This window comes from Haplochromis burtoni, unplaced genomic scaffold, assembly GCF_018398535.1.
Source record: "Haplochromis burtoni strain Fernald_Lab_line unplaced genomic scaffold, NCSU_Asbu1 Contig_697, whole genome shotgun sequence".
Taxonomy (NCBI): domain Eukaryota; kingdom Metazoa; phylum Chordata; class Actinopteri; order Cichliformes; family Cichlidae; genus Haplochromis; species Haplochromis burtoni.
In genome coordinates this window covers 119,381-137,024 of record NW_024583058.1, presented here as the reverse complement: position 1 = coordinate 137,024, position 17,644 = coordinate 119,381, and the positions used below count along the sequence as shown (strand labels likewise).

The following is a 17,644-nucleotide window of genomic DNA, read 5'->3' as shown; positions in this document are numbered from 1 at the left end:
CTCACACGCTGTTTTAAAGATCAGTCTTCTGAGAGCACTCCTTATGTTCTAATGTTACTGACTGCTTGCTACCTGCAGGTCATCTGATTTCTCATAAACCTGGGAATAATAGGAAACATTTAAAAATACTGACTTGTTCACCTGTTAGAAACAGCTGACACTGTCTTACTTGTGCTTTTGGATCTCACAGCAGCTTTTGATACAGTCGACCACAATATTTTGATTTATCGTCTAGAACATCATGTTGGAATTAGAGGCACTGCCTTGGAGTGGTTTAAGTCATACCTCTCTGATAGAAGTTTTTCAGTCTCACTTGGTAAATTTCATTCATCTTCCGCCCCCCTCCCATGTGGTGTACCTCAAGGATCCATCCTTGGGCCCCTTCTTTTTAGTATTTATTTACTTCCCCTTGGCCATATTATTAAAAAACAAAGTCTCATTTCATTTTTATGCAGATGATTGTCAAATTTATCTACCGCTGAAACACAATGACCCTAACCCCCTCAGGCCTATTTTAGAATGTCTTAAGGATATCAGAGCATGGCTGGCTTTGAATTTTTTAAACTTTAATGAAAAGAAGACTGAGGTCATTATATTTGGGCCGAGTGGATCTGGTGTCCCTCCATCTGACTTGGGTCCTCTTACATCGTGTGTCAAATCAATTGTCACCAACCTTGGAGTAAAATTTGACACAGCTCTTAAAATGGACAAACAAGTAAATACAGTGGTGAGAAAAAGCTTTCTCTAAAGTAAAACATTTTATTTCTTTTTGTGACTTGGAGAGAGTTTTGCACGCATTTGTGACCACTCGCCTTGATTATTGTAATGGACTTTATATTGGTATTGATCAGGCTTCACTATCGCGCTTGCAAATGGTCCAGAATGCTGCTGCTCGCCTGCTGACAGGGACACGCAAACATGAGCACATTACCCCTGTTCTTGCCTCCTTACACTGGTTGCCTGTCCATTTTAGAATTCATTTTAAAATTTTATTGCTTGCTTCTAAAAATCTTAAATGGCCTGGCTCCGTCTTACCTGTCAGACCTTTTACACCAATACACTCCACAAAGATCTCTCAGATCATCTGACCAGTCACTCCTTACTGTCCCCATGTCGAGACTGAAACACCGAGGGGACCGAGCTTTCGCTGTTGTGGCCCCCAAACTATGGAACAAACTGCCCCTCCATATCAGGCTGGCCCCAACACTTGAAATGTTTAAATCACTTTTAAAGACACACTTTTTTTCAAAGGCTTTCTAGGAGTATTATCAGAGCCAGTTTGTAGTCAGTTTTTAGTCAGCTGTTGATCATTCTTAATCTTTCTACCTTGTTAATTTTATTCATTGTATATCTTATTGTTTATTCTACTCATGTTGTGATATTTAATATATACACTGATTTATTTTTCATCTTTTTTAATTATATATTTATTTTGTTTATTGATTTCATTGTATGCTTAAAGTATGGTTTTTGACTGCTATCTCTGTTTTATTATTGGAAAGCACTTTGGTCAACTTGTTGTTTTTAAAAGTGCTATATAAATAAAGTTGGATTGGATTGGATTGGACTAAGCTGCACTGTGATTATTGTGCCTTTCACTCGGTTCTCTGAGCAAAGGAACTAAGTTAATTGCTACTCTGAGTAACAAGTAAGTTATTCAGCGACCCTGCAGACTGTATAGAAAAGATGGACACAGTCATCGATCCCAGTGGGACTGATGACTGTGTCCTGTTTCAAAGTACTGAGCTCAGCATGTTTGTGCTGCGATGGCCTTTTGAAACTGGTTGTGAAGATGGAGTGAGGAGTGACTCTGCACACTCATACTTGTCAGTCACAAGCTAGTCCCAGCCTAACCCTGCGCTGACATTTGTGATTATTATTTACAAAGCAGACATCCTGTTGTATTCATTAAGACTCGACAGAGATCATGACCTTATCAGGAGTATCTTTTCTTGAAGCCGGGGGTCATTTATTATACAGAAGTAAGAAATCTGGGCCCCTTTTGAAAGCAGTGAGGTCGCCCCCTGCTGGCTCCTGGAAAGAATGCAGGCTGAAGGTCTGTGTCTGCCTGTGTCTACTGTATCTGTGTTTCATGTTTGCCATGTGTCCCTTTGTTGTTCTGTAAAACACTTCCGGTAAACTGGTGCTTTGCTAAGTTAGATATTTAAAGCCTAAATGTAATAATTACTTTAGATTTTGTTTGAATGGGATACTGGATGTGTACGTGTGTTTAAGGTTTCTGGATGTTTCTAAATATTGTTTTAAAGCAAATGAAGTGATGACGGTTCCATGCTATTCAAAGTTTATACTGGGCAGTAAGTGCAGGCTATGCCGGGTAGTTAGTCTACCATGATAAACGATAGTGCCGTGAAGATTTCGACCCTTTCTCAGTGCTGAAGGTTTGATTAAACACATTTTAACATTAGACAAGGATTCTCGAGTAAATGCAATACTCGTCTTTGAAATTCAGCCCCACTGAAAGGCTTTTAGACGTGAACCCTACCAGGGCCGGTTCCCACGCTCAGGTCTCACCTGTCACATTCATATGAAACACTGTGTCAGTTTTACAACAGATGCAAGAAACACGGTCTTTCCAAATGTTCAGCTTTTGTCTTGTTGATCTACAGAATGTTTCCTCTGAAGTCTTGGAGATGATGAAGATGTTTCTCTGCAGCCTTTGTGGGATTTCTAGCTCATCCAGAGCCCTGGAGTAAGTCCAAGAAGTGTCAGAGGGGATTTCAGGTCATCACGTGGTTTTAAAGATAACAGTTGGCAATTAGATTGTGTGAATACACAGTTTGGGTAATTAGTAATCATGCAGTAATAATGTGTATACCACAGTGAGGTACATGAATTTAAGTCTTTGTATATTTATTCATCAGTCAAATATTCAAGAATTAGTTTTAAGACTGCTGCCCTCTGCACGTATCCCAGACTTTTCCTAAAGCTTCCTAACAATACTTGCTAATCAACAACAGTCAGATCCAAATATTTATTACTACATATTGATAGAGCAGAATAAATATTTTCCATCTGCCCCAATTTTTCTTCAGTGTTAGGATAACTCAGTGTTTCAGGAGGGACACAGTGTGACTCACAGGTGACTATCAGTGACGACAGCATGCCAGTGCTGTGTCTCTGTGAATACAGTGATGGACACAAGTGCAGCGACAGAGATCGCAGTTCTTTCTTAGAGGCTAAGCTAGTGGCAGGAAGGTCTCTGAGGCCGCCTCTGAAACCCGAGGCACACAAACTCAGTCATGACATGAGAGCGACAGAGGGGAGGGGGGTAGGGAGAGAAAGGGCGAGGGTCCTGCAGGACTGTGACACGCTGCACACTTAATCACTAAAACAAAACGTTTTCGTCTACTTTTTGTGAAACACAGTCAGAAATGTCTCTGTTTTGTGTGCAAATAAATCTGCTTTCTACATTAGAACACAGGCTCTGCCCAACATGTCAGCTTCCTTCTTGATATACAGCAGCAAGGCACCTTTGTGGTTTTAATGGCTGTTTACACCTTTGAGCATGTTTTGGTCCATTCACATATGAATACATTTGTTTTCTGTGTTTTTGAATGTTATGGAGTTCCTCGTTGATTGTAATTGTGTAATGATGAAGAGTATGTCACCGTTTCCTTTGTTGTCCACAGTGTCCACTGTGGCAGGTGTCTGCTCACTCAGACGTTACACGTGTGCAGTCGGTCATTATGGATTGGTATAAATAATATACAGTAATACCGCCAAGATGTTGTTGATGAATATGATGCAGTTTTTTACTGCAATTACTCATTTAGCCCATTTTTTTCAAGGCTGACTATTTGCTGCTTTTTTACTCTCAGTTCTGTCTGAATCTATTCTAACAGCCAAATGTAACAAGACTCTGAACATATGACAGTATTAATTTGATCATATTCACAGCAGATACACTGACACAGGCTGATAAACTACATCCCGTAATGTCACTAATGGCCAACACCATCTAACCAAGTTATCTGTAAATAAACAAATGTACAAAGTCAGCCCACATCCACTTAAGTATGCCGATATAACACAGTCTGGTTTTTTTTAACACCTCACATTTAAAAACTACATCTCAGACTTCTGTCTGTTGTATCTCTATGACACGGTTAGCCTTTGTTGCTAACTTTCGAGTGAAACTAGTGTGAAAACTCGTAAAAACATGACCCGGCTGACTGACTGACAGGCTCTGAGCTCATCATGACGTGTATTTTGGACATATCCATCTTTAATCATTCATAATAAAAATATGTTTTATGAAATTCAAAATAAATGCTGTAAATCTTTCCTAGTGTTCCCAGACTTTTTGTTGCTTCCACTTAACTAAAGCTCAGAGTCCAGCTGCATCTTGTCTTGCTCATAGGAATGATTCATTCATTTATTTTCAACAGAGACAAACTAAAAAATAAATGAATTAATAACATTTAAATGTTAGTGAGTGACGAGAAAAATATGCAAGATTATATTGAGACTTGAGACGTGTCGGTTTCCTGCAGAGCCATGAGCGCACTTATTCTGAGTAATAAGACATTTGTCATCTTCATCAAAGAAAAAAGATACAGTCACTTCTGAGTAAATCCACACACGCATGAGGCATCTCTGAACTCACGACAGCATAATGTAGCTGAATATGAAGGAAAATTACTCATATATCAACCAAACAAGAGAAGGAAATTGATTTTCAGCACATCAGTCCCAGAAGTGAACACAGTCATTACATAATGGCAAAATGTTCTAAAAATACACATGATTTTTTCTATTTTAAAACATCTCATGTTTATAGCAAAGGTGTTTACTGTACAACATGTAATGTACATATACTTCACAGTAGTGGGACAGACTTTATCATTAATTAAACAATTAATACAATAATAATAATAATAATAATAATAATAATAATAATAATAATAATAATAATAATAATAATAATAATACATAAGAAAAAAGTAAAGATCAAACAAAATGTTTTAAACTGTTCTTAAATATTTAAACTTTTAACAACCACCAGTGCTCTGCTGAACCACTCAGGGTTGCACTTAGCCACATATTAAGCAAAGCAAAGCTAAAGGATCACACTTACATACATTTACACTCTTACATACATTTTCAGTGTGCACTTCTTCTGTTCTGGGACTTTCTAGGGTTTCTAGGGTTCAAGCTACAGTGAACTGATCTAAAGGCTGAAAGTGCTTTGAAGTCAGAACAGTTTGACAAATTTGTTTATTTATATTTTCTTTTTGTGTTAAGTTTTGTGTATTGAAATATTTTATTTCCCCAATTCTTTGTCTGAAAGTCTGTTGACATTGCTACATAAGTAATGTGTCTAACTGATGGTTTCTCAGTATACATGTAGTATTTTCAGTTGACACCCACAGAGTCATCCAGAGTTGGACTTTGCTTTGAGTACATGCTAAACAGGCAAATCTTCCAGGACCAGAACATGTTACATCTTGGATTAAGTAAATGTCATTACTGTTGTTTCCATTAAAGTTTTTGGCCTTTGGGTGGTGGATGAATGTCCTACAGAAAGATGGGGATTCTAAGCCCAGATTCTGCTCCCTTACCCTGGATGGGTCATCAGTGACCTGGTTAATATCAACAAGTTTAAATAAGAATAATTAACAATAATTCTACTATTATCTGTCTATACTGTTTTTCCTTTTGGTAACTGTAAAAATTGAAAGGTTTAGATAAACAGCCTTGTGGTGGTGTTAGGTAAGCCTAACTCATCACGTGTGCTAATCCTAATCCTACGAAGCACCAACCATAAAACAAATACCTGAAATCCAGACATACCATTAAATGTGCTGTGCATGTCCACACCGTTTAGACTAACCATCAGAAAACATACAAACAACATCAAAAAACAACTTGGTAAAGACCCCAACAGGCGAATCTTTTCCATACCCACGCAGTAGTCCTCTGACTTGTACTAAAAGGTGTTGGCAGCATTCCTAGGTTTAATACTCGTGATATTTATGGATGATTGCCATAAGCAGCAGTTAAGGTTTGGGAGATTTCCTGGGTCTGGTGTTTTCATACACAACACTTTCCATCTCTTCTTTCTTCTGCTTTTTCTAAGGAACACAAAACCGACAGACACATTGTTGTTGTGTGTTTTTAGATGAATACAGCACACTATACACAGAGTTGCTGCCATGTGTGGCTTATTAGATATTTGCATCAACAGGCAGCTTAACAGGTGTACCTTAAAAAGTGTATAGACACACCTACCCTCTGTGGTTACTTTGATATGAATGGCTCTTATTTACTGCATGACTCCTAATTATTATACACAAATTACACACTGTTAGCAGAAATCATAGACAGTATAAAACATGGATGTAGCTCCTGATTTGGAAAAATGAAGTCAGTGAAGTGGCTTAAAGCTGCATTCTATCTGAAGGCCACCAGGTGGCCGTAGCTGTGGTTGCAAACAGACTTCCAGTCCTGTGGAGGAACAGCTGACCTCTGTAAACACTTTCCTGCTGAGCTTCAGTCACTCAATCTGGGTCATGTCTGCTCGTAAATATTATTAATATTATGTTTGAAAGTGGAGGGTTGTCTTTGGTGTGCACCTAGAGCTACATGCTGTCCGTCTCATCAGTGTGCAGTTTCATCATGACCGTTTTTTGTGGCCAAATGGAAATGACAGAAATCCTCACATCGAGGCTTCAAGTGCTGTTTTTACACTAGGAAGAAGGGGGTGGGTTATCTCACACTGAGTGTGCTATACAAAAACACTCAACCGCATAAAAACTGCTTTGGTTTAGTTGTTTTGCAAGCTTCAGCTATCTCAGTCATATTTCAGTGGGTTAGCATCTACAAACTGATATCAGCTGAAAATGTCTGAACTGATAAAATCAGCTACGTCTGCTAAAAACCCAGTGAGAAAGCTTTCTGTCTTCTTGGTAATGCATCTGGTTTCTTCTTCATTAACTCTACCGTTGATGAGTTAAAGCTGATGAGCTCGCTATTTTGAATATTACTGCCTGCAAACATGTGCAGAGAGACATGGTGTCGTTTGCAGATATTTTAGGATTTGACCTCTGCACAGGAGCTGAGGAACGGTTCAGCTAATGGCTCTTACAGAATGATGCTCATAAGAACTCATATCTGTCCTACACCACTGAATTTTGCATTCAAGCCCAATAGAGTGATTTGTATTCATGTATACTGAGATTTTTCTAAAATTGAACATGCTCTTTCCCCAGACAACTCACAACTGCTGAGCTGAGAATGTTAAATTATAGCTTACAATCCACAAATTTAGCTTACAGAGAAAAGTAAGATAATGCCTCAGTTCCCTCATCAGCCCAGTCCACTGCACTACAGCTCTCTCCTCATCTTTCAATCAGACACATATGGACAGTAAACTGTGTCTAATTTTCATCCCTAATGTCGTCTGCAGTTTATGAAGTTTCTCGTGACTCCAGCTGTGACATAAAGCTGTCGGACATGATGTGGCAATTTGGTTTTAAAATATTGAATTAATGATATGAAAGAAACTTGTGAGGAAAGTAACCCCCTGAACCCAGATCAGTGATAAGAATGACATAAAAAGGCAGAAACCATCTTTCTGAAGTGAATTCCTGATCCAGTAACATGGATAACCTCACCATGTTTTCTACTGTCAGTCACATATAAGTTTGACCATTTCTATTTTGTGTCATATGTTTTCTACTTTCACTAACACTGAACAAGAGAAGCAGGCCCAGGAGGCGTCTGTGTACAAAGGTATCTCCATGGTTACCCCATTTTGATCCTTTTACCTACTTTGGCTACTTTTATGTGGACAAATGAGTGAAATCCATCTTCTTATTCTTACCCATATAGCAATGGTTATGCAGGTGATTGTCAGGCTGTAGACCAATAAAGCACAAGATCCCGCCCACATCACCACCTCTGGGATTAATGGAGGATTGCATGGACAGTCCTTAACAGGTATGATGCTGTCGTTGATTGATGTCCAATTCTTCCCATCTGAAATTCCATAAGAGTACAGTTTATATTATTATCATTATATATTATATTTCACATTCATGTGGGAAAAGTACCTCTGAAATCCTTCCTTGATGTCCCCACCTAAACCTCACTGTTGGTGTGGTGTTTTGGGGTACTTTGTGACCTCCAAACATGGCATGCATGATGGCATCCAAAGAGTTTTCCAGTTTTAGTCTCATCTGACACGACTATATTTCCCAGTATTGCACAGGCTTGTCTAAATGTTGTTCAGCAAACTTTAAATTCACTTTAACATGTTTGTTTTTACAGCATTAGAGTCTGAATATGGGCGGCTGAGTGCATTACTTATTGTTTTCAAAGGAGCTTGCAAAGAAAAGCGTCTGGACTTCTTTAAGTTGCTTGAAGACGTTTCACCTCTCATCCAAGAAGCTTCTTCAGTTCATGTTTTCTTTGAAATGATCATACCTGCTGATCCCAGGTCAGATGCTCCTTGGCTCTCCTGATCATGCTGTTCATTCTGTCTGAAATCTGTCTGGTTGTGGCCAGTTTATGGTGAAATTATGTTCTTTCCACTTGCAGATTATGGCCCCAACAATGCTCACTGGACCCTTCAGTATTTTAGGAAGCAACAACAACTGGTGGGGAGCAACAGTGAGGGGAGTGGGGTAAGTAGCCTTTCACACCTCCCTTTCTGCACGTGTTCAATACTTTTTCAATGTCATTTCTGATTATTCTCCATAATCTCATTTGTGAGCATCTGTGGTTTCATTTGTTGGTTTGTGTGGACTGCAGATCTGGTCAGAATTCAAAGTTAGCATTAAATTAGCACCTTTAGAAATATATGTACTTAAAACTGGTGACATGTTTCATATTTATTTTACCCGCTGTGAACCTTTAGAGCCTCGTCAGCGGGGAGAAGAGACTTTGTAATGTATTTGTTCTGCTCAGACAGTGTTCCTGTGCAGTGACCTGGATGTGGGGAAGACCCTCTGCTGTCCTCAAAACTGTTTGCAGGGACTTTCAATCTTCTGACCACACAGACATACATGTGGTCCTACCAGCTGCAGGGACTCTGCATAACTATGATTGAATAACCTAATTAAGCAGGGAGTCAAAGACTGAGTGTGAAAAGTCTCTTTATCTGAGTCTGTGATGTGCAAAGAGCGTAACCAGACTCCAGGAGGCTGCAACTCACCAGCACTTGTTTTTGTTTTAAGCTTTGTGAGACTCTGCAAGAGGAATTTAAAAGTTTTTGGATGCATTCCTCATTCAGCCTTACCTCACATAATTCTATGCAGTTGTATGTAGAAAATAAACAGAAGAGATAAATTATTGAATTACCAGGTTCATAACTGCTGGATTCATTTTTACTGTTTTTTGCACTTAATGTCACTATTTGGCATGTAGGTAGGTGGGAGGCAGACAATTCATGATCTCACACACAGAATGGAAAGCAATGCTTTTCTTAATGAGTTTGTGTGTACGTGTCTTACCGGTCACATTGACTTGGATTCTCTGACAGCTCTGTTTGTAGGGTGGAGGATAAATCTTCTCAGTGATGCAGGAGTACACCCCACTCTCACTCACTGTGACTTCAAACTGTGCAGTGTGGTTCTGTATAAAGAAAACAAGCAATCATTCACCATCATTTCAACTGAATTCATTGAATGCAGTGAGTCCAGGTGTTTCCGGCATCTGGCTGGGATGTCACTCAGGCCGAGCAGAGATGTCTCAGGCATGTCCTACCACATGGAGACCCCGAGGCACGTCCAGGAGATGATTTTTCGGGAACGCCGCAGTGTCCCACCGGCAGTGTTGGTCAAGTTACTTGAAAAAAGTAATCAGTAACTAATTACTGATTACCTCCCGAAAAAAGTAATCCTGTTTCTTTACTGATCACTTATTTTCAAAAGTAATTAGTTACTTAGTTACTTTTTAAAACATGATTTATCCCCTAAATAGGTAATGACGTCTTGGATCTTTCAGCCCAATTCTACTTTTTCTGCATAATCCATCATACAAAATGTAATCAAATGAAAACGTCTCTTTTTAAACTTTAAAACTTTATGCATCAAGCAAAGATTTAATTATCTGCAACATTCTCTGACTGGAAGAAATTTGTTTAACATCTAAACCTATTTTCTCCACATTCCAGCACATAAGATAAAGTAGTGTTTTGTGTTTACACTCGGGAGCCTGCCACTTCCAGTCCAGTATCCTGTCTCTTTTGTCAATGCCCCCATCTCCAAACCATACATCAAAGCTCTCACTAACATCTGGTAAACCTCCCCTTTCACTCTTGCTACTATTGTTCTGTCACCCTGCCTGCTCTTCACCACTCCTGTGCTCTGTCCGTTGCCTTGGATGGCTGACTTCAGTAAACTCATCTACCACACATGTCTCATTTATCCGGCTTTACACAGGCTTTTTCCAAAATATTAGAGAAAATACAAGAGGAAAGAGTAATCAATAATTACTGCAGTATGCATTAAGTATATATATATAGTCTGAAAGTGTGTGACACAGAGCTCAGTGACGTCAGTGTTATCTTTTTGTGTGTGGTGAAATGATACAATCATGCTGCCAGTCATGCACATCCTAGGAGAGACGTTACATTTAGAAATTAAAAATGAGTTACATGTGTTTATGTGTATGTCTTAAAAATATACATAACACTGATTTATGAATACTGACCAACTGACTGCAACAAGTATAGTAATGTTGCTTAAAGTGCTATTTACAGGGATTTTACTCTTGATCACGGGTGGCAGTTTTGACCTTTATCGTGCTTACAGAAAAAGAAAGGTGATATGGTTCAGCCACACTAAAGACAAATAACTCAAACTAAAATGTGAGTTACCTGAAAAAATAAAAACTATACTTCAGAAAAAAAGGAAAACACTGAAAAGACATTGTGTATTCACAATATGTATATAATACTATGCACAACACACACACACACACACACACACACAAAAAAAAAAACACACCCAGCACGCCCCTGCGGGCGGTTTATCCTTCAAGCTCGGGTCCTCTACCAGAGGCCTGGGAGCTTGAGGGTCCTGCGCAGTATCTTAGCTGTTCCCAGGACTGCGCTCTTCTGGACAGAGATCTCCGATGTTATTCCCGGGATCTGCTGGAGCCACTCGCCTAGCTTGGGAGTCACCGCACCTAGTGCTCCGATTACCACGGGGACCACCGTTACCTTCACCCTCCACATCCTCTCGAGCTCTTCTCTGAGCCCTTGGTATTTCTCCAGCTTCTCGTGTTCCTTCTTCCTGATATTGCTGTCATTCGGAACCGCTACATCGATCACTACGGCCGTCTTCTTCTGTTTGTCTACCACCACTATGTCCGGTTGGTTAGCCACCACCATTTTGTCCGTCTGTATCTGGAAGTCCCACAGGATCTTAGCTCGGTCATTCTCCACCACCCTTGGGGGCATCTCCCATTTTGACCTGACTTCCAGGTTATACTCGGCACAGATCTACTCAATCAGAATCAGAAATCAGAAAGGGTTTATTGCCAGATGTTGAGCAGGTTTACAACATTAGGAAATTGCTGCGGTGCTTCAGTGCAACATACTGTCATAAAAATATAAAAATAAGAATAAGAATTAAAAGTGCTAAGTGGATAGATATATACATGATATATACATGAGTGCAGGTGGTGATCAGTGCCAAACATGGAATGATGCAGTGAACACAGCGTAGGGTCATGTGTTAGTGGTGGGGACAGTCATATGGTTATTGTTCATGTGTCCAACAGCAGAGGGGAAGAAACTGTTCTTATGGCGAGAGGTTCTGGTGCGAATGGACCGGAGCCTCCTGCCTGAGGGGAGCAGGTCAAACAGACTGTGTCCAGGGTGAGAAGGGTCAGCTGAGATCCTGCACGCCCAGTGTCCTGCCGGCCACTTGGTTGTGGCGTTCCATGTATGCCTTGCCTGCTAGCATCTTGCACCCTGCTGTTATGTGCTGGATTGTCTCTGGGGCATCTTTACACAGCCTGCACCTGGGGTCTTGCCTGGTGTGATAGACCCCAGCCTCTATGGATCTTGTACTCAGAGCTTGTTCTTGTGCTGCCATGATTAGTGCCTCTGTGCTGTCTTTCAGTCCAGCTTTGTCCAGCCACTGGTAGGATTTCTGGATATCAGCCACCTCCTCTATCTGCCGGTGGTACATACCGTGCAGGGGCCTGTCCTTCCATGATGGTTCCTCGTCTCCCTCCTCTTTCTTGGGTTTCTGCTGCCTGAGGTATTCACTGAGCACTAGGTCAGTTGGGGCCATCTTAACTCAAAACCCCTAGGCTATGTATCCTCAGACATTGCGGACATTGACCCCGTAACCCCAAACCTTCTCCTTATGGGCCGACATGATTCATCACTCCCCCTGGTATCCTATTCTGATTCTGACCTCCTAGGCCGACGACGATGGCGACATGCACAAATATTGGCAGTCCATGTGTGTCTTTGTTTCCTTCCTTTTTTGCCTTATTTATTTGAGAATAAAAGGAGTACCCTGAAAATAATTCTGCATTAGATGGCTGCTTTTCTTATTCTAACCGGATGAGCCCATGAAGCTGATTGCTTCCGCCCTGAACCTCCCTCCCTTCAAAACAAGTTATAACCCATCAAGAGAGATCTAAAGTAATCGTACCTACTTATAATCTATTATTGTTAAAGCACTGCAACACACTTAAGTGATATTATATATATATATATTATATATAGTATATTATTTAATCAATTAATGACACTACATTAATGAAATAAAATTTAATTTAATGTAAAACATTACTTAAATGTCTTTCTGCACATACTGTTGTGGATCTTTTGCTTGAATTTTTACATCAATCAGTTGAATTTGAAGTTTATATGTGGTTTGGGGGTCTGTGGGGGAGGTATGATCTGAAGCAACCACATAAATTGGTTTAACAGTCAGTGAAACTGTAATACAGCTTTCCAAAGAAGTCAGCCTGACATTTAGTTAAAGGAATATTATACCAACAGCCACTGATTACTGTTTCATCCATATGCTGACGTATGATGTCACCAAGAGCCTTTGACTCAACATGAAACAGTAACCCAACACAGGTACAGCTTCTCCCTCCTCAGTTTGTCCTTTCCCATCATTTCTTTTGGGGTTAATAAAGTATTTCTGATTTTGATTCTTTTCACTTGCACTGAACGGTTTGCATACAGTTGTCATTGTTCTTAAAACACAATGACAACAAAGATTGTGATGATGTTCCTATGCTAAGGCCATCACAGTCCCCAGATCTCAGCCCCGCTCATACACCTATGGGACATTTTGAAGTCTCAGACAGAGCTCTCGATTTCTGTCATCAAAGCTCCAAATGACAAAGTGTCTTTTTGAAGAACAACGGGGACCAAAGATGTTCCGCACAAAGATGCGTAATACCTCACAAAAATAGATATAGAGGTCCATGCAGCAATTTTAATTGTCAGCTTGCCATCACATGTCGATGTCACGGCCTTGATTGCTCACAGCTTTCAAAATTCAGTGCATCTGCATTGTGATACTGCACACTGTGAACAAATAGAAACCCCAACTTGCATGGGATCTCAGTGCAGTGCAGAGGAGACACTGTGGTTTTCCCGTGTGGCAGAGATCAGCAGTTCTTGCAATCTGACTTTCATTTCATCAAAGTTTTCTCTGAGACATAAATGAATACTATGACTTCAACATAAACTGTTTACATTACTGTGGTGCATACTGGCTAGGTGTGCTGCACTGTGCTCCAGCGCCTATGACACAGAAATTCAACATATTTGAATGATACAAAAATCTATACTGAAAGGTTTTTAATGAATGTCCTTAGTAAGGAAACAGCTAAAGAAAGCTACAAGCTCACACACTGACCTTATCCAGGCTGACTTTACTGATGGGTTTGTCATTGAAGATTAGCTGATATTTCATCTCTGAGGCTTGGATACGTGGACATGGAAACATCACTTTACTGGATTCGGTCACTGAGATGACAGGTCCGCCTGATGGACAAAAACAGAGTCCAAGCAACAAAGGATGAGGTTGTGCAGAGGCTACCTGTCATAATGGACAAACAGCAATGCTCAGCGTTGTAATGTACAAGCATGATGTGCGTGCTCCCAGGACCTGGAAGACTGTGAAACCTGAATACATGTAAGCAGTACATTTTTCTCACCCAACCCCGACAATGTTGTAACCCATGCCAATGTGAACTGTTGCACTTTTCTCTGCTTTTGTTCAATGTTCTGCTCAAAGTTAGTATGAACATAAAACAAATAGTAAATCAGTCAAAATATTTATGAAGCACTTTTAGGCACAGCTCTCACTGACACAGCTCTACTGTGTGCAAATGTACACACCCCACGACTTCAATATTCACCAGTAAACAGCTGTATACTGGCAACAACAACCAGAGAACAGCAGGTTACTAATGTAGGTACAGTGAATTATAGTAACACACACAGGGGAGGTCCTAGCCTAAAGATAAGGCTGCATCAGTGTCCTTAAAGACACCCCAGTGTTCAAGATGAGCCACAACAGTGCTTCAATCCAGCAAAAGGTGCAGCCTGGTCAGGGCTGCTTTATCTCCCAACTCTGACACTAGTAACAGATCAGTGGTCACTTCACAGATTTAAAGGAGTGTTTTTGTTCCCTACTGGTGGAGAAATAAAACTCCTAGAATGAAAATGAACAAAACAGAGCATTCAGCCTGCCCTTCTTTGATGTCATTGACACAACCTGTAGTATTATCACTGGTTCTGCAAACTTGCTGGAACATGCTGCTCTGACACAACTCTGATGTCCAGCTCAGGTTTGCCACTCCAGGCTCGAATCCCATCCCTGCAGGCACGCTCTGATCTGTGGTCGAACTGGGATTTCTGTCAGTTGTTGTGAAAGAAGAACTGAAACATGAACCAAAACATTTTCAGCTTCTTACCTGGAATTCCCCAGTTTACAATTTTTCAGTCAACAAGTAAAATATGATCCAGGTTACGTTTTAGGAAAATCAGGGTTAACTAGAGAGTGTCGTGCTGCTGTACCCCTGACACACTTTTCACACCGCTGTATTTTCTTTTAAACTGTGAGTGTTCCTGGACATCAGACTTGATCCTCTCATGACTGTTTTTAACCTAAATATGATGGCACATGGAGCTTCTATCCACAGTGTTAACCTCAGTGTCTTTATACTGTTGGAAGAAACCAGACAGCCCAGCATGGAAAGGGCAATCAAAACCAGGAAGGTAAGAAACCAGAAAATTGAAGCACCACTCACACAACACACTGAAAGAAATGTGTCAGAATGTGTGAAAAGGCTCTTTGACTGAAACGTACGAGTATAATCCTTTTGTTTTCTTTATTTGTCCAAACACAGATTGTACTGGGATCACTCAGCAGCCAGTTTCTCAGGGACGCTTCATTAGCACTGGTTGGACCCTTTTGACTTGATTCAACAAGCTGCTGGAAACAGTCCTTGGAGATTTTGGTCCATATTCCCATGTGAAGGCCATTTGAGTCATTTTTACAGTGTACATACATATCAGTGCATAAACTGTGCAGGAATCACTGATTGATCCATGTTTTCAAATCTGAATTTGTTCTTTCTTTAAGTGCTGCTGACACTGTGTATGAACAAACACTGTCTCAGGAAATTTAAACTCACAGTCTTTTAAATTACTACTATTATCATCATTATTATTATTATTATTTAAGTGTTTATGATTTGTCACACTTTTGTGACCATAAAAGAAGAAGCTTCTGTTTATTACTAAGAGCTTTGCACCAGTTTCTCTTTGTGTTGTATGAAACAATAAAGTAAATGTTGGATCATTCACAGTCATGATGTTCTCGGTTTACTCTTCTTTAATGCTAGTATCTCTAGTTTTGTATTCTGGACTGTCTTTGTTTTAAGAAAGGATTTGTGTTCATATGTTTATCTGTTTGTGCTTTAGTCCCTCGCCCTGCTGTGCTGATTGTAGTTTTCTTAGGTACCTTTTTTTCTCCATGTCTGCTCTGTGGATGGTTTCGTCTTCTCAGTCAGGTTTCTGCTTTAAATAGCTGGAACATGTCTGGCCATTCTCCTCTGAACTCTCAAATTAAAAAGGCAATGTCGCCCAGAGATATTGTCTCATTTTCAGGGCTGTTCTTTCTGTGGTGCAGCACAGTGTAAAAGTGTAGTTATTCACAGTTTTACTGCTATAAAAACCAGCGTTCCTGTGATTGTGTGTGGCAGAATATGACATCTAGGTCATTCATTCTGAGGTTATATACCTCACATCTGATTCATCCAGTATCCAGTCAAAGAGCTGCACTAAAGAATAACTCACTCTTTAGTTTTTCTCGTTTTTTTGAGCCCGTCAGTTTGCATAGTTTTCCGAGTCAAGCCAGCTTATTAAACTTTCCCGTGTGAGGGTTTATGTCAGTGTAGATTTGACTTTCTACTGTTTCTCAGAGTGTACATGTTGTGTACTAAAAGTTATTTGTGAGCCATGTATTAGTATTTCATTTGTTGTCCCACAGTATGCAGTACAAGAAAGAACATTTTGTGTCCATAACAAACTCGCTTTATAACCACTGCAAAGTCAGTAAAAGCACAAGAATCCGACACGCAACAGCTCTGTCATTCTGAAAGTCGTCACATTGATTAATACACTCACTTATACAAATAACTGAAGTTATTTCACAAATTCACTGGTCTTACCTAAGCATTCTGTGCCTTCTCCATCACTGAAGCACACCATCACCACCATCCACAGAGCCCTCAGCCTCATCTTGCTGTCCTCTGAAGCTAAGCTGCCCGTGTTTGATGCTGGTCTGTGACGAGGACAGATTTTGTTTCCTGTAAGGTGTGAGGGGGGTTATCACAGTCCTCACTACGTGAAAGCTATTTGCCACGTGCTAACAAACACCATGTTCAGTAAAGAGAAGTGAGTGACTGTCAGGTAGGAACATTTCCTGTGTGAAGCTATGAAACCATAGAAAACGAATACCCACGTGTCCCCACACACACACGCGCACAGTTACAGTTGCTTTTGTTTGTTTGTTTTGTTTTTGAAGCAGTGGGCACTGAAACTAAACCTGCACTTTGTTGTTGTAGCTGATACTGGCCGTCAGTCAGCTTTTATTCGCAGAGTAACAAAAAAGAACACAAAACAGAGACTTTTGATGTGATCCACTTTCACCCATCTGTGTGACTTGCTGTGGTCTGTAGTTCTCCCTCACCCACTAACTGCATGTGTGTTTTGTTTGTCTCGCACGTGTGTGAAAAATCCATTGTATGTGCAAATGTATGCTTTCAGACTGGATATGTTTGTTGGACGTGTTTATATGGGTGTACATGTTGCTGCAGACTTACCTGTAAACTGTGTGTGTGTGTGTGTCCACATGTTTCACTTTCACACATTTTTTTTATTCTTTTAAGAAATTAAAACAAAATGGAAAAAAGACCAAATCTGTGGGTTTTGAAAACCAGCTTCAATGAAAGAAACTGACACAAATGAAAAGGGTGGCCCATATGAACCTATCTCTCTCTCACTCTCTGTATTAATTAATTAATTAATTAAAAAGATAGATAGATAGATAGATAGATAGATAGATAGATAGATAGATAGATAGATAGATAGATAGATAGATAGATAGATAGATAGATAGATAGA

The 17,644-nt window shown here is 40.1% G+C and overlaps 1 protein-coding gene across 1 annotated transcript; it reads right to left on the bottom strand.

Annotated features, from left to right (window-relative positions):
* Positions 1-3,832: 3,832 nt before the first annotated feature.
* Positions 3,833-16,931, bottom strand: LOC102310954. The gene is made up of 5 exons (XM_005949735.3): positions 16,690-16,931; positions 13,866-13,993; positions 9,477-9,597; positions 7,847-8,001; positions 3,833-6,095 (listed from the first exon to the last, which is right to left on the bottom strand). Exons 1-5 carry the CDS (start codon positions 16,757-16,759, stop codon positions 6,021-6,023), a joined length of 549 nt encoding a protein of 182 aa, XP_005949797.2. The 5' UTR covers positions 16,760-16,931; the 3' UTR covers positions 3,833-6,020.
* Positions 16,932-17,644: the final 713 nt, after the last annotated feature.